The following is a 16,333-nucleotide window of genomic DNA, read 5'->3' on the forward strand; positions in this document are numbered from 1 at the left end:
GTGACCATTTTTTGAAAAAAACATTTGGTCCAAAATTGACAAAAACGACATACTATACTATGTCGTCCAAAATCTAACCATTTTTTTGAAAAACGTTTTTTTGGTCCAAAACATGACATAAACGTAATAATATACTATGTAGTATGTCCTACTATACTATGTCGTCCATAATGTGACCATCTTTTGAAAAAAAGAAAATGGTCCAAAATTTGACAAAAACGACATACTATACTATGTCGTCCAAAATTAAAAAAAAATCTTTGACAAAAATTTTTGGTTCAAAATTTGACAAAAACATAATACTATACTATGTCGCCCAAAGTTTGAAAAAATCTTTGACCCTAAATTTCTGGTCCAAAACTTGACAAAAACGTCATACTTTACTATGTCGACCAAAATTTTAAAAAAAAATTGATAAAAAAAAAATTGCGGGGGTTCAAAATTCCATCACATACATTAACCGCAAACTTAGTCATTCCTCACCTTTCCAGTGAATGTTGGAGAAAATCCATTTCAAAAATCATCATTTTGATTCTTTTATTGCAACAATAGCTGAAATTCTGTTATGACTTGAATTGTGAACTAAAGATTTTCCTCTTTTAAAAACATCTGTGGTGATTTTTTGGTTACAAATGAAACAAAAACGACGTCATGTGAGTGATTTGCTCAAAGCTTTATTTTCAGCTGCAGTCGTGTGTGTGTGGAGACAAACAGTACATCGTGATATTGACACTGATTCTGACTGGGCTTCATTTCCCATAATGCACCTGTGAAATTAAGCGGCAGAATCCCCTGCTCTATTGTCACATTGACGTCAGATTTAAGGTTTAAACGACAAAGATAAGAACAGTTAAAACTGACATGAGGTAATTCATCATAAAATCAAAAGAAAAGTGTCTTTAAAGGGAAAGTTCAAGTGTTTCAAAGAAGTGCTGAGAGCGCCCCCTGCTGCTGAGAACCAGGGAAAAATTATTCTAGCCACAAAAACAAAAGACTTGTGTCATGAAGTCTGTGATGTTTTAAGAACGTTCACGTATCTCTGGACTTTGGTGTGGGAGAGTGAGTGGTTTACAAACAAATAAAGTGACATGATCACGTGATCATGTGACGTATATAGATATCTAGGGGGCGCTCACAGCCACACGTTAAAACCCTGAACTGTCCCTTTAACGACGCGTAGCTTTAGCTGTGATGTCACTGCTGAACATCGTGAATGAGGTTTGTTTTAAAAGAAATCAACGCTCCGTCGATTGCGAGTCTCCGTCGGTGACTGACTTCACGCGAACGAAGGCGCGTCAGCGTTTGATCGGATTCTCGCTCCTCTCGCCGATCACTTACGAACTTCGAGCGGCGGCTCGTTGGGGGGCGGGATCTTCACGCCGGACGGCTCCACCCCCCAGATCTCAGAGGCGTACTGAGCGATGGTTCGGTCGCTGGAGAACTTTCCCGACGCCGCGATGTTTCGGATCACCTTCCTCGTCCACTCTTTAGGATCCTGCAGGGAAAAAAACAGCCGATCCATGAAAAACTGATCCGAGATCAAAGAGAGAAGAGCTGATCACAGGTGAGCTCACCTTGTAGAGGTCACTGACGTGATCCTGACATCGTACGTACGACTCAAAGTCCGCGAAAACCTTAAACCTGGAGGAGACGTGAGGGACATGATGGACACGTGAGGACATGATGGACACGTGAGGACATGATGGTGGACGTTCTCTGTCTCTACCTGTCGTGGTTCATCAACATGTGGACCAGGTCTCTGAAGAGTCCTGGTTCTGTGGGACTGAAGAAGCCGTTCTGGATCTGATCCACCGCAAGTTTCAGCTCGGGCAGACGCTCGTAGAACTCTCTGGCGTCGTATCTGCGATTCATCGGGAAAAATGACGTACGATCGTTCGGTTTGAAAAAAATGCGTCAAATGCAAAGTTATAAGAGGTCAGAAAGTCGTAAAAGTCAAAGGTCACAAAATCATCGTACACTTAGACGTCAAATGTACTCGGAAAAGTTACGTTAAAGTCAAAAGTAAACAATGTAACAATGTAGTAAAAGGTCATGAAATCATCTCAAATATGTAAACAAAAAAAAAACGCATTAAAAATTATACAAAAACGTCTTTGTACAATTACACGTCAAAAGTTTCGGTAAAAAATTTTTTTTTAAAACTTTACAAAACGTTGTGAAAAAAGGTGAAAAAAACTGTGATGTGTTCTGTTTTTTCGCATAATTACGTTTATGTTACGTCTTCAGAAAACGTAAAAATAAAAAGAAGTCAAACAATCATCGTAATCGTAAAAACGTCACGAAAAAATAAAGATGTCAGAAAGTCGTAAAAGTTAAAGGTCATGAAATCATCGTACAATTGGACGTCAAAAGTTTTCGTAAAAGTAGTAATAATGTAGTAAAAGGTCATGAAATCATCGTACATTTAGACGTCAACAGTTTCCGTAAAAGGGTCGTAAAAAAAATTCAAAAATGCTAAAACTTCACAAAACGTCTAAAAAAGAAACAATTTGATCGCATTATTACGTCTATGTAAAGTAAAAACGTCCGAAGTGAAAATGTCGTAAGAAGTCAAACAATCATCGTAATAACGTCATGAAATCAAAATGGCGGGAAGTCGTAAAAGTCAAATGTCATGAAATCATCGTACAATTAGACGTGAAAAAAAAGTTTCCGTAAAAGTCAAAAGCAAAATAAAACCGAAGTCGTAACAGGTCAAATGTAAAACACGCAAAAAAATGCATCAATAATAAAAAAAAAACGTGATGTTTTTTGTTTTTTCGCATTATTATGTTTATGTTACGTCTTCAGAAAACGTAAAAATGACTGAAGAAGTCAAACAATCTTCGTAATCGTAAAAACGTCACGAAAATAAAGATGTCAGAAAGTCGTAAAAGTCAAAGGTCATGAAATACATAACGTCGTAACAACGCCGTACAATTAGACGTTAAAAGTTTTCGTAAAAGTCGTAATAATGCAGTAAAAGGTCGCGAAATCATCGCAAAAATGTAAAAAAAAACACCAACAAAACGCATTAAGACATAAAAAAGTCGTAAAGGTGTTACGACGTCATGGTACATTTAGACGTGAAAAGTTTTGGTAAAAAGCTGGTAAACGCGGTCCTCACCCCTTCCTGTCCACGTCCTTCACGTCCTCCAGCCTCAGACCAAAGACAAAGACGTTGTCCTCTCCGGCTTCGTCCACCATCTCCACCGTGGCTCCGTCCATCGTCCCGATGGTCAACGCTCCGTTCATCATCAGCTTCATGTTTCCTGTTCCTGAAGCTTCTGTTCCTGCTGTGGAGATCTGCTCTGATAGGTCAGCGGCCGGGACCACTGAGGACATGAGGGACTGTTACCATGACAACCACTGAGGACATGACAGTCTGTTACCATGACAACCACTGAGGACATGACAGTCTGTTACCATGACAACCACTGAGGACATGACAGTCTGTTACCATGACAACCACTGAGGACATCACAGACTGTTACCATGACAACCACTGAGGACATCATAGACTGTTACCATGACAACCACTGAGGACATGACAGACTGTTACCATGACAACCACTGAGGACATGACGGTCTGTTACCATGACAACCACTGAGGACATGAGGGACTGTTACCATGACAACCACTGAGGACATGAGGGAATGTTACCATGACAACCACTGAGGACATGAGGGAATGTTACCATGACAACCACTGAGGACTTCCAAAATTTGAAAAAAAATGTGAACTTAAAAAAAAAAAAAAAAAACATTTAAAAAACATTTGAAAAAAACATTTGAAAAAAAATAAATAAAAATGTTGGTCCAAAATTTGACAAAAAAAGTCATACTATACTATGTCTTCCAAAATTTGAATAAAAAATTGAAAAAAAAATTGAACTTAAAAAAAAAAAAAAACATTTAAAAAACATTTAAAAAAAACATTTGAAAAAAAAAAAAAAAAAAAATGTTGGTCCAAAATTTGACAAAAAAAAGCCGTACTATACTATGTCTTCCAAAAATTGAAAAAAAAATTGAAAAAAAAATTTGAACTTTTAAAAAAAAAAAGATTTAAAAAACATTTGAAAAAAAAAATTGAAAAAAAATGTTGGTCTAAAATTTGACAAAAAAGTCATACAATACTATGTCGTCCGAAATAATATTTTTTTTACAAATTCAGTATAGCATGTTATAGCAACATGCTAAGGAAGTGATTTTAATGAATACAAAGTGAGGACCGGCCAAAATGTCCTCACTCCGTAAAAACGACCTCACTTTGTTGGTTAAAAGCCCTCATTAGTCCTCAGTATGCTGCAAGTACAAGAACACACACACACACACACAGACACACAGACACACACACATACACACACACACAGACACACACACACACACACACACACACACACACACACACACAGACAGACACACACACACACACACACCTTTCTCAGCCAGAGACACTCTGTAGTTTTCCAGGTAAATCACTTTGAGTTTGTCGTCCACAGCAGGATCATTATTGATCACATGACCAACTGAAGTGATCAGTTTAATGATCAGCTTTGCCATGTGGTAACCTGGCGCCGCCTACAGGTGAGACAGAGACACAACGAGGGACAATGAGAGACAACGAGGGACAATGAGACACAATGAGGGACAGAACACAACCACAACCTCTGCGACCTTATTCCAGGTCACATGTTCCTCATGTGTTCATGTGTTCATGTGTTCATGTGTTCACATGTTCATGAGTTGACGTGTTCATATGTTTGTGTGTTCACATGTTCATGAGTTCATGTGTTCATGAGTTGACGTGTTCATGAGTTGACGTGTTCATGTGTTCATGAGTTCATGTGTTCATGAGTTGACGTGTTCATGAGTTGACGTGTTCATGAGTTCATGTGTTCATGAGTTCATGTGTTCATGTTCACACGTGTTCATGTATTCATGTGTTCACACGTGTTCGTGTATTCATGTGTTCACACATGTTCATACGTGTTCACGCGTGTTCATGTGTTCATACGTGTTCATGTGTTCATACCTTCCCTCCGATCATCACTGTCCTGGGAACAAAGTCCACGTCAGGCTCCAGTTTCAGTCCTGAAAGACAAAGACACAGAGTGAGCAGCAGGGGGCGGAGCCAGTGAGTCATGAGTGGGCGCAGAGTGGGCGGAGCCTCTCACGGTTGTAGAGCGCGATGACGTGAAGGACGTTGAGAACTTGTCTCTTGTACTCGTGGATCCTCTTCACCTGGACGTCAAACATGGAGTCTGGGTTCACGCGCTGCAGCGTCTCCTTCTGCAGCCAGGTGGCGAACTTGAGCTTGTTCTCCTGTTCAGAGACGGGAGAGAGGAGGCGTGAGACGGAGGGGCGCGGAGGTCGGAGGTCAGGGGAGCCGAGGACCAATGAGACGGCTGCGTTTGTACCTGTTTGACTTTGGCCACGCCCCTAATGAAAGAGGCGTCGTCCACAAACTCCAGGATCTTCTTCAGCTGCTGCAGGTCGCCAAGGAAACCGTCACCGATCCTCTGAGGGACAAAGAGGTCAGAGGTCAGAGGTCAGAGGTCATCGCCCTGACGTGGTGATGTCACAGTGGTGATGTCACAGTGGTGATGTCATACCTCTTTGATGACCTCAGCGAGGCCGGGGTTACAGAGCAGCAGCCAGCGTCGAGGCGTCACACCGTTTGTTTTATTCTGAAACTTCTGAGGATCAACTTCATAAAAGTCTTTGAACCTGAAAGAAACAACGTTTTAGACGAAACCTGAAGGCAACACGGGACTCACACACACACTGAGACACACACACACACACACACACTCACACTCACACTCACAGTGAGTTCTTGATGATGTCAGAGTGTATCTTTGCGACACCGTTGACAGTGTGTGACCCGACCACACACAGCAGAGCCATGTTGATCCTCTTGGGGGCGCTCTCCTCAATCAGAGACATACGACGGAGACGCTCAGTGTCCCCGGGAAACATGGACGAGATTCTCTGAGAGAGAGAGAGAGAGAGAGAGTGGTCTTGTACTTGCAGCATACTGAGGACCAGTGAGGGTTTTTAACCAACAAAGTGAGGTCATTTTTACGGAGTGAGGACATTTTGGCCGGTCCTCACTTTGTTTTCATTGAAATCACTTCCTTAGGTTGCTATAACATGCTATACTCAATTTACTCAACTCAACTTTTTCTCAAATTTTGGACCATAATTTTTGTTTTCAAATTTTGGACCAATTTTTTGTTTTCAAATTTTGGACCAAATTTTATTTTTTCAAATTTTGGACCAAAAATTTTGGGTCAAATTTTTTTCTCAAATTTTGGACGACATAGTATAGAATGACGTTTTTGTCAAATGTTGGACGAAATATTTTGGGTCAAATTTTTTTTTTCAAATTTTGGGTAAAAAAATTGTTTCAAATTTTGGGTCAATTTTCTTTTTCAAATTTTGGGTCAAATTTTTTTTTCAAATTTTGGAAGACATAGTATAGTATGACGTTTTTGTAAAATTTTGCACCAATTTTTTTTTGTCAAATTCTTTTTTAAATTTTGGTTGACGTAGTATAGTATGACGTTTTTGTAAAATGTTGGTCCAAAAATTAAAAAAATAAAATAAAATCGAAAAAGTTTTCCAGCCCTTTTTGCTCTGGGGCTCCACCTGCAGACATTTTATGGTACTGCAAACAGTAGTTCTTTGTAGATGTCGTTCATGAAGTAGATATTTTTAATTGTGTTGATTTATAAAGTGGAAATGCTGGTCCTCAGTATGCAGCAAGTAGTGTGTGTGTGTGTGTGTGTGTGTGTGTGTGTGTGTGTGTGTGTGTGTGTGTGTGTGTGTGTGTGTGAGAGTGTGTGTCTGTGTGTGTGTCTGTGTCTCAGTGTGTGTGTGTGTGTGTGTGTGTGTGTGTGTGTGTGTGTGTGTGTGTCTCTTACGTCCAGGTGTCTCTGGTTGATCTCATAGATGATTGACAGATGTCTCGGCAGCAGTCGTTCAAACATGAGAACAGTCCATGTCTCCAGAGCCTCAGGAAGAACTGTGTGGTTAGTGTACGCACACGTACGACACGTGATGTCCCACGCCTGCACACACACAAACACACAGAGACACACACACACACACACACACACACAGAGACACACACACACACACACACACACACACACACACACACAGGTGTGATGATGAAGACTATAGGCCACATTATACTTCTCCGACTGCGTATGCGTTATCCGTCTGCGTCACCACGGAGACGCCTCGAGCATTTATACTTCTGCGTCGTGGTGACGGACACTCGCTGCAATTTCCCGCCCGATCAGTAGGGGTCGCTGCGCAAGGTTGTTGTGCTTCTGGCTACAGTGAGCAATGGCGTCCGAGAAAGAAAGAGAGAGAAAGACTGCTGTTGTTGAAAAAGTGGCCGTTTCTCACTTTTCTGTGTCACGGAACGCAGTTTTAAGATAATTTGAGGCGAGAAATTGGCCATTTAGAGTCTAAACATGTGCTGTGTGTGTATAGATATGACGTATTTATAGTTCGGCAGCGGCGTTATCGGCGGGGATCAGCTCCGCCTCTGTCAGGACGCCCGGAGCGCACTGAGAGCCGGCACAGAGCACCGTAGTCCCTTGACGGAGTGACGGACACTTAAAAAATATTCCGTGCACCCGGAGACGACGCAGAGGCTCTTCGACAGGTTCTGCGTCGACGCAGAGGACTCTGTGTAGCTACGCAGAGCACTTTACGCAGGAGTATAAATTGGGCTTTAGTCCAGATTCAGACTGTCCCTGTCCCTGTCCTCACCTTGTCCCAGTCCACCTTCTCCACGTCCACCAGGATCCTCATCAGCTCAGGGACGGCCAGAGCCGGGTGGGTGTCGTTCAGCTGGATCGCCACCTGAGGGCAGACATGAGCACACAGTGAGTCTCCACCACAACAGAAGAACCACGTCCACGTCTCTCGTCCTCTGTCGTCTTCTGTCGTCTCACCTTGTCGGGGAACGCGTCGAAGGACGTCCTCACTGCGTCTCTGCAGCCAAACTTAGGTGACTTGAACCTGCGGACGATGTCCTGCAGAGACGCAGCCACCAGGAAGTATTCCTGCTTCAGACGCAGCTCCTTCCCCTCAAAGAACTGAGGACATAAGAGGGACAGAGGGACATCAGAGAGACATCAGAGGGACATCAGAGGGACAGACGGGACATCAGGGGGACATCAGAGGGACAGACAGACACAGAGGGACATCAGAGAGACATCAGAGAGACAGACAGACACAGAGGGACATCAGAGAGAAAGACAGACATCAGAGGGACATCAGAGGGACAGACAGACACAGAGGGACATCAGAGAGAAAGACAGACATCAGAGGGACATCAGAGACAAAGACAGACATCAGAGGGACATCAGAGAGACATCAGAGAGACAGACAGACATCAGAGGGACAGACAGACACAGAGGGACATCAGAGAGACATCAGAGAGACAGACAGACAGACATCAGAGGGACATCAGAGAGACATCAGAGAGACAGACAGACATCAGAGGGACATCAGAGAGAAAGACAGACATCAGAGGGACAGACAGACACAGAGGGACATCAGAGAGAAAGACAGACATCAGAGGGACATCAGAGACAAAGACAGACATCAGAGGGACATCAGAGAGACATCAGAGAGACAGACAGACATCAGAGGGACAGACAGACACAGAGGGACATCAGAGAGACATCAGAGAGACAGACAGACAGACATCAGAGGGACATCAGAGAGACATCAGAGAGACAGACAGACATCAGAGGGACATCAGAGAGAAAGACAGACATCAGAGGGACAGACAGATACAGAGGGACATCAGAGAGACATCAGAGAGACAGACAGACATCAGAGGGACATCAGAGAGAAAGACAGACATCATAGGGACATCAGAGAGACAGACAGACACAGAGGGACATCAGAGAGACATCAGAGAGACAGACAGACACAGAGGGACATCAGAGAGAAAGACAGACATCATAGGGACATCAGAGAGACAGACAGACATCAGAGGGACATCAGAGAGACAGACAGACAAACATCAGAGGGACAGACAGACACAGAGGGACATCAGAGAGAAAGACAGACATCAGAGGGACATCAGAGAGAAAGACAGACATCAGAGGGACATCAGAGAGAAAGACAGACATCAGAGGGACATCAGAGAGAAAGACAGACATCAGAGGGACATCAGAGAGACAGACAGACATCAGAGGGACATCAGAGAGAAAGACAGACATCATAGGGACATCAGAGGGACAGACAGACATCAGAGGGACAGACAGACACAGAGGGACATCAGAGAGACAGACATCAGAGGGACATCAGAGGGACATCAGAGAGACAGACAGACATCATAGGGACATCAGAGGGACAGACAGACACAGAGGGACATCAGAGAGACATCAGAGAGACAGACATCAGAGGGACATCAGAGAGACAGACAGACATCATAGGGACATCAGAGGGACAGACAGACACCAGAGGGACAGACAGACACAGAGGGACATCAGAGAGACAGACAGACATCAGAGGGACATCAGAGAGACAGACAGACATCATAGGGACATCAGAGGGACAGACAGACATCAGAGGGACATCAGAGAGACAGACAGACATCAGAGGGACATCAGAGAGACAGACAGACATCAGAGGGACAGACAGACATCAGAGGGACAGACGGACATCAGAGGGGCATCAGAGGGACAGTTGGACACAGAGACAGACAGGCTCACGTTGTCGTTTGGGTAGAGGACTCTGGAGATGTTCTCTGCCAGGTTCCTGTCCAGGACTGCTTCAATGTAACCTCCTGTGTTAACTGTGGACAAAGACAGAGGGACAAAGACGGGGACACGTATGATCAGATGCACACAGTCACAGCTGTGGACAGGACGTGATGTCACAGCTGTGGACAGGACGTGATGTCACAGTTAAACTCACAGTTTTGCAGATTGAAGTCGTCGGGCGCTTTAGCCGACCACAGCCTCATGGTGTTCACCGTGTTGTTACGGTAACCAGGTACAGGTGTGTCATAGGGCATGGCTAACACCACCTGTGCACACACACACACACACAGTCATGGTTCAGGGACAGGTTCAGGGACACGTGTCTCGTGTGGACATTTGTCCTCTGACCTGAGTGTCCACCCACTTCACTCCCGTCTCCGTCATGTCCACCTGACCGTAGAAGTGAACGGGCAGCATGTACTCAGGCCGCGCCTTCTCCCAGGGGTTTCCATACCTCAGCCAATCATCTGCTTCCTCTACCTGAGGGGGCGGAGCAACACATCGGCCAATCACACACCTCCTTAACACCTGGTGTAGGTACCTGTCTAAGTGGACTACAGGTGTGTATGATTTAAAACTCATGGGACTACTGCGTTATTAGCATGTTTTAGGTGTGTTTTTAGCCCGTTATTACTATATTACAGCTATGTTATTAGCATGCTACATGGCATTATTACTGTTTTATATCCATTAGCATTTTATTAGGATATTATTAGTGTGTTGTTAGCCTGTTAGAAGTGTGTTACACACTTTTATTACAGTGTTGCTAGTCGGCTAGTATGTTATTAGTATGTTATTTGCTTTTTAATTGCACATTGGCTAGTTCATTATAGCATATTATTTGTGTATTATTGCCATATTATTAAAATGTTAGCAAGTTATTGGTGGTTTTAGATGGTAGCTAATTGGCTATTAGCCTGTTTTGGAATTAGCGTGAAATTGTGTGTTATTATTATATAATATATTAGCATTTTATTGAATATTTAACATCATTGTTATCATGCTATTAGCATGTCATTTGCGTATTATCTGTTAGCATGTTTTTTAAAGTGTTACTAGCATGTTATTGGCGTGTATTAGCATATTATTTGTTGTTTTGTTAAAGTGCTGTTGGCAGGTTATTATTATTAGCAGGTTATTAAAGCAGTACTCGTGTGTAAATTGCGTGTGCATTAGCATTAGCATTAGCATTAGCGTGCTAACCTGCCAGCCGTTGCTAATCTTCTGGTTGAAGATGCCAAACTCATAGCGGATCCCGTAGCCGTTCGCCGCGAGACCGAGCGTCGCCATGGAGTCTAGGAAACAGGCTGCGGGGGAGGAAGAGGCGGAGCTTCATCCACGATGACATCACTGGATCGTTATTTTAAATCAACGATCGCTAACAAACTCATGTGACTCGTCCGTTTACCTGCCAGTCGTCCCAGACCTCCATTACCAAGACCGGCGTCCTCCTCCATGTCCTCCAGCTCCTCCATGTCCAGACCCAACTACACACACACACACACACACACACACAGAGGACAGGTGTGAGATGCTTGTACAAGCAGGAAGTGAGGTTGTGTTTGTTTACCTGGTAAATGGCCTCGTCACAGGTGTTCTGCAGGCCCAGGTTAATCATGGTGTTCTGCAGAGCTCGACCCATGTAGAACTCCAGAGACAGATAATAAACCCTCTGAGGACACAAAGGACATAAGAGACACATCACTGCTGATCTAAACACACCTGAAACCACACCTGTCCTGTAGCTATGTAGCATGCTAATAACATAGCTGTTATTAGCATGCTACATGTCATTATTACTGTTTAATAGCCGTTTGCATTTTATTAGGATGTTATAGGTGTGTTGTTAGCCTGTTAGCATGTTATAAGTGTGTTACTACTGTGTTATTAGCATGTTATTGTGTGCTACACACTGTTATTACTGTGCTACTAGTCGGTTAGCACGTTATTAGCATGTTATTAATTTTTTATTGGCACGTTAGCTGGTCCATTATAGCATGTTATTTGTGCATTATTACCATATTATTAAAATACTAGCAGGTTATTGGTGGTCTTAGATGGTGGTGAATTGGCTATTAGCATGACATTGTTTAATGTTTCCTAGATAATTGTCACGTGTCTAAATACTTAAGGCTTGTATAAATTATTATTATTAACATTGTTGGAAAACCTCTGAAAAAAATCACAAAGTCAAAGTTTTCAAACTTTCAAAAACAAAAACACATTCAATGCTTAACTTTGTGCCGAATCAATGTTTTTTTTAAATTCGCAAATAACTTGGGACTTTTGAAAATCGGAAGTGTTGTAGCTATGTACAGTTATGCTAATCACAGCTATGTTATTAGCATGTTACATGGCATTATTACTGTTTTATAGCTGTTTGCATTTTATTAGGATGTTATTGGTGTGTTGTTAGCCTGTTATAAGTGTGTTACTACTGTGTTATTGTGTGCTACACGCTGTTATAACTGTGCTACTAGTCGGTTAGCACGTTATTAACTTTTTATTGGAACGTTAGCTGGTCCATCATAGCATGTTATTTGTGCATTATTACCATATTATTAAAATATTAGCAGGTTATTGGTGGTTTTAGATGGTGGTGAATTGGCTTTTAGCCTGCTGTGGCATTAGCATGAAATTGTTTAACGTTTGCTAGATAATTGTCATGTGTCTAAATAATTAAGGCTCGTATAAATTATTATTATTATTATTATTATTATTATTATTATTATTATTATTATTATTAACATTGTTGGGAACCTCTGAAAAAATCGGCATATAATCCAAAAAACTGGACCGTAAAATAATCTGTGAAGATTATGAGTTAATCTGGTCAGTACTGATACTCGCAGAGACTTTCAACAGTCACAGAGAAGTTTTCAAACTTAATATTTACCAAAACAAAAACACATTCAGTGCTTTACTTTATGCCGAATTAATGTTTGGTTTCTCAACATCGCGAAAAAGTAAGATACTTGTATTTTATAGTTTTTCAAATTCGCAAATAACTTGGGACATTTGAAAATCGGAGGTTTTGTTAGTGGAGTTCGGCGTGCGGTCTCTACGCCGGAGCGCAGGCGGTGTTTGCGGGCTCTTGCTGCTCCTACCTTCGGGTCCGTCTCGCAGTAGTACTGCTGGGTCCGGATCCAGCGGCCCACCAGGTGGTCCCGGACGGTGTGGGCCAGGGCGAAGAAGTAGTCCCGGGGCGTCGCGACGTTCCTGTCCTTCACCAGCGTGAAGTGCAGGTGTCGGTTAAAAGTCCGCTTTACTTCCGCGACGTCTCCGACGCCGGCGATGCCGCGAACACTGATCTGCTTCCGCTTCTCCAGGTCACTCCGCGGCGGAGCCGCCATTTTCTACGAGGAGTCGGGGACGGAGTAAGGCCGCGGAGGGAGCGCAGAGGGCGGCCTGAGCCACGCGAAGCTCCCGCTAACAGCGACACACCTGACCGGTAAAACGAGAGGAAAACACGCGACCACGCCCACTCTGAGAAGTTTGAGAGTGGGCGGGGCACACGAGTGAGGGCGGGGCTACCAGTGGAACGTCACAGAAATTCAACAGTAAAGATGTGTCACTCTGATGCTGTTCCTGAGTACACACACACGTAAATTAAAGTACTTTTAAGTCGAAGATTTCCGTGTTGACCGAGTTCCAGGGCCGGCCAAAGCCTCCACGGGGGCCTTAAGCAAAATTTGCCCTCTGTTACTGCCAATAATAATGATTACTAAAGGTATTCTACTCAGATTTGCAAACTTATAGAAAAATCTTTCAATTAATATTTGGCAAAATCAGCAACTCCCCCTACTGGCGATACAGAGAATCAATACATAAAACCAATATTAAGATACTAAGGTCTGAAAATCTAAAAATCTTTTGGGGAGGGTTTTCAAAATACACTCCTGTAATATAAAGATTTTACTTTTATATGTAAAAAACACAGCACTAAATAAAACAAACAAATAAATATCAAACAAATACTTAAATAATAATGTAAATCAACAGAGGCACCTGGAAAACAAGGTAATAAAAATGGTTTATAAATAAAATATACATTGAATGTACATGTGATGTTATATGAATCATCATCACTCACACATGGAAAAAAATATATTTTTAATTTTTTATTTTTTTTAAAGTTAATTGCTCTTGGGGGCCCTCTAGTGGTCACGGGGCCCTGAGCAGCCTTGGGCCGGCCCTGCCGAGCTCCACTCGAAAAAAATGCGGAAAAAGACATGAACGACAACAGTCCGGGGCTAACCGCTGTTAGCCGTTGTTAGCAACACCACAGTCGATAACGGACTAAGCGTTTTTGGCTCGCACAAACAACAACAACAACAACAACAACAACAACAACAACAACAACAACAACAACAACAACAACAACAACAACAACAACATGTCCGAGGATCAAGACTCATTTACTTGAGTCATCCATTTTAGGGACCTCTATTACTTTCTTCCTGTCGCTGCTGTTACATCTTTTACCGTGTGAGTCATCTTCACTACAAACAATCTTTGACTCTCTGCGTCGTGACGTCACGCCCGGGACGTCAAGTCGTTTTCCGGGTTGAATAAAACGCCTCCAGTTTAAATTAAAAAAACAAAACAAAAAAAAAAGTTTGGTGCTGGTTTTTCTTTTTTTGTTTTCTTCTCCTTTTTGCGTGATTCTCGCGCGGTTTGCGGCGCAGTGAAGTCAGGTGAGTGAAGCTTTGTCTCCGCGAAGTTTGTGACGTTCGCGGTAAAAAAAATAAACCTGCTCCGTGTTTGAGTTTGAACGACAGTGAAATGTGGTTCATCAGGTTCTCACCAGAGAACCGCGACCTGCTGCTGTCTCGATGTTTTAAGAACACGAACACGTCTTTATTTCACTGTGAGACAGACTTTAACAACAGGAAACTGACGTTTGTAAACCACTCACTCTCCCACACCAAAGCCCATACAGAAAATCAGGGATTTTAGCTCACAGGGACACAGGAGCTGCTGGTTCTCTGCTGCCTCGTGTGGTCACTTTGTGTCACCGAAGTCAGTCTAAATTATTATTATTTTTTAAGCCGAATTTTAATTTTAATAACTCAGTGATGGAGGCATCAGTGGATCAACAACTCCTGTGAACTCCTGTGTCTCTGTGATGTTAAAATCACTGGTTTACTCTATGGACTTTGGTGTGGGAGAGTGAGTGACTTTGGTGCAGTGAGAGTGATAAAATAATCGAGATCACAAATCAATGCACACATCAGTAAAAATCAGTCTGTGATTGTGTTTGTCGTGTTCTCAGCAACGATGTCGACCACGTCTCAGAAACATCGCGACTTTGTCGGCGAGCCGATGGGCGACAAGTCTGTGTCGGCGCTGTCGGGAATCGGAGGCATTCTGGGAAAAAAACTGGAGGACAAGGGTTTTGATAAGGTCAGCAAATTTACAATTAAATATTTATTCAATAAACGCACATTGACTTTAGTGTGTAGCGCCACCAGGAGGCAGCAGAGCTTATTGCAGCCAAAAATATAATTTCATTGTCGTATTTTTTTTATTTTGTGTGTTTACACAAAGTTTTGTTTTTATTTAGATACTTTTTTAATAGTTTACATTTTCACGATGTGTCACGTTTGTGTTTTTGTCTTTTTCGACGTCATCGTATTTTCACTGTCGTCATGTGATTTCCTCGTAGATGGTAGCTAATTGGCTATTAGCCTGTTGTGGCATTAGCATGAAATTGTGTGTTATTAAAGATTTATTCTTCATTGTTATCATGCTATTAGCATGTCATTTGTGTATTAGCTGTTATTAGCTTGTTTTTAAAGTGTTACTAGCATATTTTTTGTTTATTTTGTTTTGTTAACACGTTGTTGGCAGGTTACTAGTGCATCACTGGCATATTAGCATGTTATTATAGCAGTACTAGCGTGTAATTTGCGTGTGTTAGCGTAGCATTAGCGTACCTGCCAGCCGTTGTTTTCCCATGTTTGGCGTGTAATTCCCCGTGTTTTCCCATGTTTGGCGTGTAATTCCCTGTGTTTTCCCATGTTTGGCGTGTAATTCCCAGTGTTTTGGCGTGTAATTCCACGCGGTTTCCCATGTTTGGTGTGTAATTCCCCGTGTTTTGGCGTGTAATTCCACGTGTTTTCCCATGTTTTCAGTGTAATTCCCCGTGTTTTCCCATGTTTGGCGTGTAATTGCACGTGTTTTCCCATGTTTCTGGTGTAATACCCGGTGTTTTGGCGTATAATTCCCCGTGTCTTCCCATGTTTGGCGTGTAATTCCATGTGTTTTCCCATGTTTTCCGTGTAATTCCCCGTGTTTTCCTGTGCAGGCGTACGTGGTGCTGGGTCAGTTCCTGCTGCTGAAGAAAGACACCGACATGTTCACCGATTGGCTCAAAGACGTGAGCGGAGCAAACAGTCGTCAGGCAGGATCCTGCGCTCAGTGCCTGAAGGAGTGGTGCGACGCTTTCCTTTGAGACCCCGCCTCCCGTTCCGTTCTGGCCACGCCCCCTTTTATTTACCGTTTGTTTATTGATCGACAAGGTCAAA

At 42.8% G+C, this 16,333-nt stretch overlaps 2 protein-coding genes across 3 annotated transcripts; one reads left to right on the plus strand and one right to left on the minus strand.

The window, feature by feature from the left end:
- Positions 1 to 689: 689 nt before the first annotated feature.
- On the minus strand, positions 690 to 13,224 carry pygb (phosphorylase, glycogen; brain). The gene is made up of 20 exons (XM_083897580.1): positions 12,911 to 13,224; positions 11,374 to 11,475; positions 11,212 to 11,290; positions 11,007 to 11,110; positions 10,152 to 10,283; positions 9,958 to 10,069; positions 9,753 to 9,835; positions 7,977 to 8,120; positions 7,792 to 7,884; positions 6,930 to 7,076; positions 5,831 to 5,994; positions 5,616 to 5,730; positions 5,421 to 5,522; positions 5,178 to 5,325; positions 5,036 to 5,094; positions 4,440 to 4,581; positions 3,128 to 3,335; positions 1,727 to 1,861; positions 1,575 to 1,641; positions 690 to 1,495 (listed from the first exon to the last, which is right to left on the minus strand). The coding sequence occupies exons 1-20, from the start codon at positions 13,154 to 13,156 to the stop codon at positions 1,331 to 1,333; spliced, it is 2,547 nt and encodes an 848-aa protein (XP_083753706.1). The 5' UTR covers positions 13,157 to 13,224; the 3' UTR covers positions 690 to 1,330.
- Positions 13,150 to 16,289, plus strand: LOC310933993 (barrier-to-autointegration factor-like). Of its 2 annotated transcripts, none has more exons than XM_083897592.1 (3): positions 13,150 to 13,254; positions 15,079 to 15,209; positions 16,114 to 16,289. In XM_083897592.1, exons 2-3 carry the CDS (start codon positions 15,084 to 15,086, stop codon positions 16,258 to 16,260), a joined length of 273 nt encoding a protein of 90 aa, XP_083753718.1. In that variant the 5' UTR covers positions 13,150 to 13,254; positions 15,079 to 15,083; the 3' UTR covers positions 16,261 to 16,289. The 2 variants fall into 2 exon arrangements, with proteins under 2 accessions (XP_083753718.1, XP_083753717.1); XM_083897591.1 differs by lacking the exon at positions 13,150 to 13,254 and adding an exon at positions 14,434 to 14,500.
- Positions 16,290 to 16,333: the final 44 nt, after the last annotated feature.

Source organism: Microchirus variegatus, assembly GCF_963457635.1.
Source record: "Microchirus variegatus genome assembly, chromosome: 11".
Taxonomy (NCBI): domain Eukaryota; kingdom Metazoa; phylum Chordata; class Actinopteri; order Pleuronectiformes; family Soleidae; genus Microchirus; species Microchirus variegatus.

What these genes read in the sequence shown, in the direction of transcription:
- pygb (XM_083897580.1), bottom strand. Translation starts at nt 13,156, where the DNA reads ATGGCGGCTCCGCCGCGGAGTGACCTGGAGAAGCGGAAGCAGATCAGT. An exon ending in TCGACGCGTTCCCCGACAAG is followed by an intron (nt 7,885 to 7,976) that starts GTGAGACGACAG and finishes GTCTGCCCTCAG; the next exon opens with GTGGCGATCCAGCTGAACGA. An exon ending in CGTCATCGCGCTCTACAACC is followed by an intron (nt 5,095 to 5,177) that starts GTGAGAGGCTCC and finishes TTTGTCTTTCAG; the next exon opens with GACTGAAACTGGAGCCTGAC.
- LOC310933993 (XM_083897592.1), top strand. Translation starts at nt 15,084, where the DNA reads ATGTCGACCACGTCTCAGAAACATCGCGACTTTGTCGGCGAGCCGATG. An exon ending in AGGACAAGGGTTTTGATAAG is followed by an intron (nt 15,210 to 16,113) that starts GTCAGCAAATTT and finishes TTTCCTGTGCAG; the next exon opens with GCGTACGTGGTGCTGGGTCA.